The sequence below is a fragment of the Tachypleus tridentatus genome, chromosome 12 (genome assembly GCF_004210375.1).
Source record: "Tachypleus tridentatus isolate NWPU-2018 chromosome 12, ASM421037v1, whole genome shotgun sequence".
NCBI lineage: Eukaryota > Metazoa > Arthropoda > Merostomata > Xiphosura > Limulidae > Tachypleus > Tachypleus tridentatus.
In genome coordinates, this window is record NC_134836.1 from 7902529 (window position 1) to 7912950 (window position 10422).

Sequence of the window (10422 nt, forward strand, 5' to 3'; positions counted from 1 at the left end):
AATGTTAGGGGTAAACCCACAGTAAAAACATGGGTAAAATGGTGTATCAGACCCAAATAAAAGTAAATGAGATAAAAACCGTAACCAATGTATAGCCTAGTTATGACAACTACCTGCTTCTATTACTTATAGAAACAAGATGGTCAAAATCCAACAGAGACTTTTCTGAAAAAGCTTGTTATCACATTGCTGACTCCAAATAAACTGTCGATTGGTGCATAGTTGAGCCTTGAATGCAGAGCCATAGTCCATGTATGGAATAAGCACCACAGCAAATGCACTTGGATGCTATATTAGAGAGTTCATTTCTGCAAATACAGACATGGCCTGGTATCCAAAAAGCTGTATAGCAGTAGATGATAAAAAGAAATGGACTAGTAGGTTTTGAATACTGACAGGAACATGGAAAGAACTAACTTTAAGCAATTGCAGGACCAGCATAGAGCTAAGAGAGTTGGTATAAACAGTACAGTTCATGTACTAAATAGCTCTCACATGATCTAAGATAAGAGAAATTGTGTACAATTTGACAGTGAACACAAACTACAGAGAGCATCCTGTGTGCAACCACTGAACCACAACACACCATGGCAGAGCACACAGAGTCACCTCATTTCGAACCATCTGTATAAATGGAAACTGAAGGATGGTTTGAAAAATGTTCAGCAAAGAAAAGATGGTACTTTCAATCTGGAGTATATGCATTCTTCAGATGATTCAAAGAAAGATCACACATGTCGATGGTAATAAGACATGGCGGGATGGGCTAACCTGTGAAAACAGCAATGTCATTCAAGGATAGACCCATTTCATCCAAATGGGTCTAGATATGAAAAGAAGGCCAAAAGGAACAATAGCAGACAGTATATTCTGAAAAAGCATGTACCACTGAGGAAGGAAAACACAAGTTTTGAGGTATACAGTAAAGGTAGCTGCAAATGGCAGAGGAGGTTCACAAGACTTAGTGTACTAATGATATACTGGAGAAATGCAAAAAACCCCCATGCAGAGCCAAAGTCCCACATGGTGAATAGGGTCCAAAATCTTTAAGATCCAGGTTCTGACAGAGCCATAGATCAGAAACACATAGTCCAGTTTCAACTGAATTGGGGTACAATAGATATTTAACATAGAACATCAATTCCCTCCCAAAAAGGTGGAAGAGAACACACAGAGGATGTTCAGTGCATTTGTACACTTAAAGCAAGCTGCTTCATGTGTGGAATGAAAGCCAGCTGAAGGTCAGATATGAGCCCCAAGAACTTTGTGTCAGGAACTGCAGGAAGAATAAGTTCACCAAGAAAGAGCTCAAAATTCAGGCAAATACCCTGTTGGTGGCAAAAGTGCATGCAGGCAGTTTTAGAGTGAGAAAAGATAACACCATTTGATATGATCCACTTCAATAAATGAATGAAGGCAGTCTGTAGCTGCTGCTCAATAAACCTTATGCTCAATGACTTACATGAGATGCAGAAGTCATTAACAGTGTCCATTTGCAAATGTCAGGGGGGAGTTGTTCAGTCATGGCATTAATCTTAATAATTAAAAGTTTGGCTCTCAAGACACAGCCCTGAAAGACTCCAAGTTCTGTAAAAAAGAACAGGAAAGCATAAAACACACTCGAACTTTGAATTGCCAATCCATTAAAACATTTTTGATAAAAATGGGGATATCACCACCCAACCCAAAGCAGGTAGAGGTCTCACAAAATGTTATAGCTCCATGTAAGTATCATAAGCTTTCTCTAACTGATGTTAAGTCAAATCAGGTGGTCCATGGTGGAGTGCTGTTTTTGAAGCCCACACTAGGTGGACGAGAGGTTATTTGACATAAGGAACCAAACAAGACGAGCATTAACCATCCTCTCCAAAATCTTACGGTGACAGCTTGTCAAAACAACTGGATGGTAGTTTGAAGGAATCTTGGTATCCTTCCCAGGATTGGAAAAGGAAAGACAATAGCCCATCATCAAGCATAGGAAAAGCATTATCCTGCCAGATCTGGTCAAAAACAACTGGAAGAGAAGCATAAGAGAGATGGTGTAGCATCTCATAGTAAATATCATCAGGTCTGACTGATGTACTTCAAGATCAATAAAGAGCAAGCTTGAGTTCCAGTGTAAAGGGGTGTCAGGGAGAAAATAAGCCTAAAAGGAAAGAGGCAAATGCTCTGCCAAAATCTTTATGGCTAAGAAGATGAGGGATGAAGCAGATGTGCTATATGCATGAGAAAAGCTTTTGCTGAGTGTATCAGTGATGCTCTGTGCATCAGCAACTTTGTGGCCATCAGAGAGCAAGATCAAAAGTGTGGCAGAAGTACGCTATCCACTAACCTTTAAAATCTTTTCCCATGTAACTTTGAAACTGGCTGTAGAAGAAATGCTAGAGGTGTACTTAATCCAAGATTAAGTCTGCCTTTGACATTTGACCTGCTGAGCACATGCCTGCTGAAAGGTAAAGCAGTTTAACAGTGTGGAATACTTACTGCACAACAAATTCTAAATTTAAATGCTTTTCCTTTCTACAGTGCAGCAAAAGGAAGCTGAAATTTAGCTGGATCTTTTACAATTAGAAAAGTACAAGCTGTGCACATATGGTACAAAAGTTTTGATAACAATCTTATGTATTTAATAAGATTTATGTAAATTTCTCAAAAAGTAATTTTCATTCTAACAAAAGATAAATTATAATTTTCACACCATCATAAACTATGAACAGATTTACCAACATCATATTTAAACAGAAAAGTATGAAAAAAAACAAAAACTTACCAATTCTGACTCTCCACGAGCAAGAGCTCCTGAAGTATGAGTACAGGATAGGCTAATAAAAAATGAAAAATGTTAGTAACTGTCTAGGATAAGATCTTCGAGACCGTTTATGCAAATATAATTGTTAAAACTAGTTGGATCACTATTATCAGGGATGTATACAAGGGAAAGACTTAATGTAATTGGCACTACTAAATAACATTATTAATAAGTTATTGTACAGATTACCCATGATAAAAAAAATGATTGAAAACCATATTATTGCCTATTATCCTATTCTATATTATCCTATACAACTAAAACCTAATATTGTTATTAAAACTATCAGATGGAACTTAGAATTAAAACAGACATTAGACTGGAGCTTGAAACCAAAGTAAAATAGAAGAGAAAAGTGCCAAACATGATATGTATACTATAGTATTTATATACGAGACTCAACAATAGAAATGATGGTGATCATTTGACCCTATAACTGATGGCAATAGTAGAAAACAGCAATGGTACGAGATTTTTTTTTTTTATAAAATAACAATCCCCAAAATATAGCCTGATGCAAGAAAATCTTTGGCCTCAAAAAAAGATCTTAAATGCAAGGCAATAGGCTAATTTGTAACAAATATTAAACAACTATAGTATGGAAAATAAAAACAATAAATACCATCACAAATTTAAGAGCTCACAATGATGAAACATTACTGTCTGAAGGAAAGGTCACAGTGGAGTAAATTTAGGAATAGAGAAGTGCAAGTACTACACTAAAACATCATGAAGTTACAAATGTAATTACTTGTGAAAGAATATGCAGCCTGTTTGCTAGAGAAACCAATATTTTAACATTATAAACACAACATTGAAAAAAGGGACTATTAGATCCTTCAAACTTGTCCTTGCATAACTACCCTTGATTGAAAAAAACAAACATACACCCACCCTTTATTTTTCAAGAACTTGAAAATTTCCCATTTTAGCTTGAGAACTGCAACTCTATTTTGCTGACAACAGTTAATTCCAGAAACCAATCTCCATGTTAGAAATATGAGATCAAAACTGCTAACATTTTCCAAATCTTTGAACTTGTTTGCTTATCTTATTATCTTCAGAAAACAGCACAAAGAAATCATAGGCTTTTGTCCTATTAATTCCACCCCACTCCATAACTCAACCCTAGATAAATGTTGTATACTTCTACAAGATAATGTCTTAAAGCCTTGTTTTTGTCAGGGAAAGTGACAAAAAGAAAAGTTAAACAACCTTAACCTATCCCAAACAACTATGAGGTAACCCTAGAAGTTCTCAAGAAAGTTAAAAAAAAAATTAAGATAAAGAGACCAAATTTCTATACAATATTCCATGTTAAAACTAACTAGTTATTTGTATAGTTATAATTACAAGTTTAAACTTGTAATCTATACATATACATACACACACATATATCTCGTTCTTCAAGATGATTCTTGCACACCTATTCTTCAGAAAGGTAAACATTCAAGCCAATCATTTTTCAGTAAATAATCGAACTGACGATGACAACTGGCATAAGCCGATAACGCTGATCCTATTAAAACTGAGGCTATTCTCAATTCAAAGAGCCATTGAAAACAGTTAATATTAACACTATTTACAAGTATATACGTTGCTAATGCAGTTATATAAATTATAAGGCAAGTTCTCAACTTCGCATTCTTCAAGTTTCAATTACGTTAATACGTGAAATAATTTAATGTGTCGCGAACGTTAGTTTCCAATACTAATTATTACTTAAAATTAGTAATAATTAATTAGAAGTTGTAAAATCAACATGCAACTTAATCCAATTTTAATGGCGATTAATATAAGCTACTAATAACTTTAAATTAGCAATGCTGAAATAAAAATCACCTTCGACGACGAAACTGACATTTTCGTACTGATTTTCTCCCCGTCAACATCAACTTCTTAATAACCATATCACCAGCTGAAACTGTTAAAATATACCCTCGATAACTATGGCAATAAACCAATGATAATTTACCCGTGTATACACGAGATAGTTTTAGTGGCTTTGTCACAAATACAAAGTTATTTATTTAGTTAAATTCAACTCTTTTTTTTTTTCAACACATTTCCATTTCTAGGACTTCTTACCGTAAAATAACAATTGTTTTGTACCAAATTTGATTATCATAACAATTATTAATACACAATTTAGAATGACGTAGATTTTGTTTTACAAACTTTATAGAAAATGCAGTAGAAAGTCTGTAATGCTTTGTTAACTACATATTAATTTTCTTTACGGAAATTTAACTTATTCCTTCTTCCGGGCCCGGCATGACCAAGCGCGTTAAGGCGTGCGATTCGTAATCCGAGGGTCGCGGGTTCGCATCCCCGTCGCGCCAAACATGCTCGCCCTTTCAGCCCTGGGGGCGTTATAATGTGACGGTCAATCCCACTATTCGTTGATAAAAGAGTAGCCCAAGAGTTGGTGGTGGGTGGTGATGACTAGCTGCCTTCCCTCTAGTCTTACACTGCTAAATTAGGGACGGCTAGCATAGATAGCCCTCGAGTAACTTTGTGCGAAATTCAAAAACAAACAAACCTTCTTCCGAAGTATTTTTTTTTTTTTTGTAAATGATGCATTATTTTTGTTAAGCATACTCTACCTCAGGGATAGCACAGTTGTGGCCAGCTCGAGTTTAGGAATCAACTTTTTCCATCATTTATTTTTAATCGCAAATTTGATAATCAGGAACTGCACTGCTCCAGGTCATCGCTATCATGTCACAGACTACGCCCAGTTGGTAACGTCAGTCTGGTTCAGATGTTTGTTATCATTGTTTGTTTGTTTGTTTTGAAATTTCGCACAAAGCTACTCGAGGGCTATCTGTGCTAGCCGTCCCTAATTTAGTAGTGTAAGACTAGAGGGAAGGCAGCTAGTCATCACCACCCACCGCCAACGAATAGTGGGATTGACCGTCACATTATACACCCCCACGGCTGGGAGGGCGAGCATGTTTAGCGCAACGCGGGCGCGAACCCGCGACCCTCGGATTACGCGTCGCACACCTTATGCGCTTGGCCATGCCAGGCCTGTTTGTTATCAAGTGTGCATTGTTTTGCAAACGCTTGTAAACTTATTTTAATTGGGCAGTTTTCAAGTGTTTAAATATATTTTGTTATTAATCCCATAATATGGATAAGTTGATAATTCGAAAACGAAAGAATTCAGATAATGGTGAACACTCAGAAAATAAAGACAATTTAATTTATCCTGGCATTACTGCCGAAAAGAAAATGGCGCGTGAGTTGACAAACGTGAACGAGAATGCAAGTTATGAGTTGAAATTTGCAGTGATTGAAACAAATAGTAAGCCAGTGTGTCTTTTGTGAAACATAGTTTTTAGGAATAATAAAGCATACAACCTTAAGCAACACTTTAACAATTTTCACAACGAATTTGATGCAAAATTACCGTTGATAGCAAAAATCATATGAATGAAATTAGCTGTTTGAAAGCATAACTTCATGATGAAAATGGAGGCCTAAAAAGAGTTTTACCATAGATAGAACTAGTTACGTTGACTAGTTATAAAGTAGCTTGAATTCTAGCTTTATAAAAAGAAACCGTTTTCTTATGCTAAACTAGTAAAGGAAATATTTGTTGTGGTCATTGAAACTCTGTTGGAGAATGATTATTAAAAAATAAAAGATGATATTCTTCAAAAGGTAAATAATTTGCAATTAAGTCGAAAAACAATTGTGGATGCTTGAGTTTGGGAAAGACATAGAAAATCAGTTGCTTGAACAACTAAAAGACTATTTTTTTAGCACTAGATGAGTCAACAGATGTTAGTAACACTGTATAGTTGATATTTCGAGTTCGATATGTAACTTCAGATCTTCAAGTGAGGAAAGAAATGTTTGGCCTATGTATATTACGAGACCGAACATGTGATAAAAACATCTTTGAAAAAATTCGATCTGAATTTAAAAAACAAAACAAAAAAACTAGTTTCTGTCATAGCTGTCATGACTGGGGCGAAATTAGGATTTGTTTCTCTTTTGAAGCATTTAATTGAAAATAATATGAAATCCACGCTGCCATCTTTCCATTGTATTTTGCATCAGGAAAGTTTGTGTACTCAGATGTCTAAGAGTGATGATTTGAAAAATTTGATGGAATTGTTGTAAAAATTGTGAATTATATTAGAAGTGGAAGCTCTCTCATCCATCGACGGTTTGTCGAGTCTTTGAAGAAAAGCAGTGATTGTACTTTTGATGATTTTACAAATGTAAGATGGTTAATTAAAGGAAAAGTCTTGGAACGATCTATACTTCCTTATTTCTTCAAATAAACGAATATCTTGTTGAAAATGGTAAGATTCAAAATTTCCCTGAAATTGAAACGTTGTCATGACAATGTGATGTGCACTTTCTGTGCGACAAGATGGCTCACTTGAATAATTTGAATACGAAGCTTCAGAGATGAGATAAAATAACAACCGCGCAATCACAGTCTATTCGTAAATTTCAATTAAAGCTGAACCTTCTTGCTGAACAATTACAAAAGAATAATTTGATACATTTTGCAAAGTTGAATAGTTTTCTAGAAAATAATAAGGACTATGACTTTTCTGATGCCAAAAATCATCTCTATGTAAAGTGGATCAAAAATTTATCTTAAAAATTTGGATCACGTTTCTCCGAATTTAAGAATTTGAAATTGATATTTGAATTTTTGCATGACCCATTTCAATTTGACATAGGAAATTTCAGTTAGGAAATTATGTCTTTTTTGTCTTTGGATAAATGTGATTTTGAAGACAAGATGCTTTCCCTGCAAAGTGTAGAACACACACATAAAGGTGAACAAAAATCTTCTGTCAAAAAGATGTGGCTCACTATTCTGATGAATGAGGGACTTCCAAATTTAAAGATAGCAATTTTAAAATTATTTTCCACATTTGGATCCACATGGGTGTGTGAGTCAACATTTTCTACGCTAGATTTTTTCAACTCTAGATACAGATCTCAGCTTACTGAATAAATTTAGTGGCAGAGCTAAATTGCTCATTGAGCATAGATATTAAGCCAAGTTTCACGAAACTTCTTTGATGAAAACCCCCCATCAATTTTCACATTGGAGGTTATTTCAAATGAAATTATTTTGATTGAACTAACATCTTTCTCTTTTTGTGTGAATAGTGTGGCCACCGTTGTTTTCATTAGCCACAACTGTGGCCACTATGAAAAATAAGTTTAAATTAATATATCAGTCTTGTAATGTGATGTTATAGACTTTATATCATTTACTACTATGTTTCTATTGTTTTAACAGTTTTATTAATATATCAGCGATGTAACGTGATGTTACGGACTTTATATTGTTTACTATCGTGTTTCTATTGTTTAATAGTTTTATTTTTCTCATATATAAGACATGTATCGTGATGATATGCACTTTATATTGTTTACTGCCGTGTTTCAATTGCTCTAATACAGTGGTTCTTAACCTTGTTGGAAGTACTGAACCCAGGAAGTTTCGTACTTGCATTCACTGAACCCTTCGTAATTGGAAAAATAAAATATGATTTTTTCAAATTCAAAACATAAGTAGATATTTTATTGGTGTACAAAATGAACCATGCATCAGTTGCACACAATATCACTGTGTTCAAAGAACAAAACCAACAAAACATGAATTAAAAACAAAAACATAATGAATATTTAATGCAAATCAATGTAATTTTGCTGTTGCCTTTCAGAGACAAGTTCAGAAATGCGCAGCTTCACCTTGGAAAGTGCCACTCTCATATCATTTTCGCAACAAAGTCTGTTCTTTTTTCGTTTTTATTTCTACCATCCTCGAAAATGATTGCTTGCAAAGATACGTTGTAACAAACGGTATGAGTATCTCAATGGTTTTCTTAGCAATAATTGAGTACGCTACGATTTGGTGACACCAAAACGTTGAGAGCGTTGTTGTTCTGAAAAGTTGCTGTTGAACCTGGCTCTGTTGAAGTTCAATGATTTCTTCGAGGTATTCATCATTGACATCTGCAGTCGCAACACTAAACGTGAACGGCTGTCTCACCATCGCTCATGTCATCTATTCTGCTGCTGATGGTGTCATTTGAAAGAGGAATTTGGGATAACTTGTTTTCAGCAGTTTTTCCCAGCATGATATTCGCCATCTTCAACGCAGCTGGTTTTACGAGTGCTTCACCAGTGGTGTGTGGTTTGCCCTGCTTTGCGATCAAGTACGCAACTTCGTACGATGCTGTGAGGATCGGTTTGTTGATGGGTACAAAGCCGAGAACAGGCAAAGTAGCCTTTCCATCGAACCTGGCTCTCTTTACCTTGAATTCAGCAAGCGTTGTGTTCTTGTATTTCCCATCTCCATGCAGCTTTAGGGAGTGTTCTCTTAGTTTTGCCGGTGCGAGACTAGAATTGCTCAACTTGGCATTGCAAATCATGCAGAGGACGCTGACTCCCATCAAGTTCCGTTATACACATGAATCCATATGGTACATATTTGTCCGACCACATTCTGTTTTGCTCGACATAGTTAGTATGAAGGGTTTGGTTTGGTTTATTTTTAATTTCGCACAAAGCTACTCGAGGGCTATCTGTGCTAGCCGTCCCTAATTTAGCAGTGTAAGACTAGAGGGAAGCCAACTAGTTATCACCACACACCGCCAACTCTTGGGCTACTCTTTTACCAAAGAATAGTAGGATTGACCGTTACATTATAACGCCCCCACGGTTAAAAGGGCGAGCATGTTTGGCGCGACGGGGATGCGAACCAGCGACCCTCAGATTACGAGTCGCACACCTTAACCGCTTGGCCATGCCGGGCCTAGTATGAAGGGATTGAAAGATTATGAAAAAAATTACAAATGATGCACGATTACTACAGTCACAAGTCGACTGCTAAGCACACGAAGTTTTCTGCAGCACAGATATTAAGGCCAAGTGATAAGCTGCAGCCAATGATGGCCAAGTGGAGCATGACGTCACGAATCATACGAGTGGGGTGAACGGAACAGACACACACACAGTGTGTCTTGCCCTCTGCCAAACTCCTGAGACTGACTCCTGAACCCCTGGGGTTTGATTGGACCCAGGTTAAGAACCACTGCTTCAATAGTTTTATTTTACTAATTTATCAGCTATGTAACTTGATTTTACAAACTTTATATTGTTTACTACCGTGCTTTTATCGGTTTAACAGTGTTATTTTACTAATATATCATTCACGTAATGTGATGATATAGACTTTATAATATTCACAATGGTGTTTCTATTGGTTTAACAGTTTTACAGGTTCACTGCAAACCCCTGTCCATGGACAAACATTTGCTTTAAGATATTGATGCGACTCTTTGGGTACGCTCCTTGGGAGTTTTTCACTGTTGACTGACCATGGAAGGAACTCATTAACAGTGAAGGTATTATTTGACACTCTAATCAGTATTCCGACACTCTTAGAGATATTCAGGCTGAGGTTACCAAAACAATATTCATCCACTATATTTAACATTGTCTGGAGGCTGGCATGGTCTTTATCCAGTACTGCCAATCATCGGCATATACTAGGGTTGAGACTAGTTTCAGTTGCTTACCCAGCATTATTCATCTGCCTTGCTCTTTTAGCTTTCGCAGAAGAG

General features: G+C 36.1%; 1 protein-coding gene across 2 annotated transcripts in view; it reads right to left on the reverse strand.

Annotated features, from left to right (window-relative positions):
* The window catches only part of LOC143233719 (maleylacetoacetate isomerase-like), a 53834-nt gene extending 49041 nt beyond the window's left edge, over positions 1 to 4793 (reverse strand). Inside the window, exons 1-2 of one of the 2 annotated variants that reach the window (XM_076470273.1) lie at positions 4652 to 4793; positions 2771 to 2822 (exon numbers count right to left, since the gene is read on the reverse strand). In XM_076470273.1, coding sequence (XP_076326388.1) covers positions 2771 to 2822; positions 4652 to 4672 — 73 coding nt within the window. In that variant the 5' untranslated portion in view covers positions 4673 to 4793. Of the gene's footprint in view, positions 1 to 2770; positions 2823 to 4201; positions 4406 to 4651 lie in introns of those variants that run through there. The other variant, XM_076470272.1, reaches the window with a different exon arrangement.
* Between the last annotated feature and the right edge of the window lie 5629 nt (positions 4794 to 10422).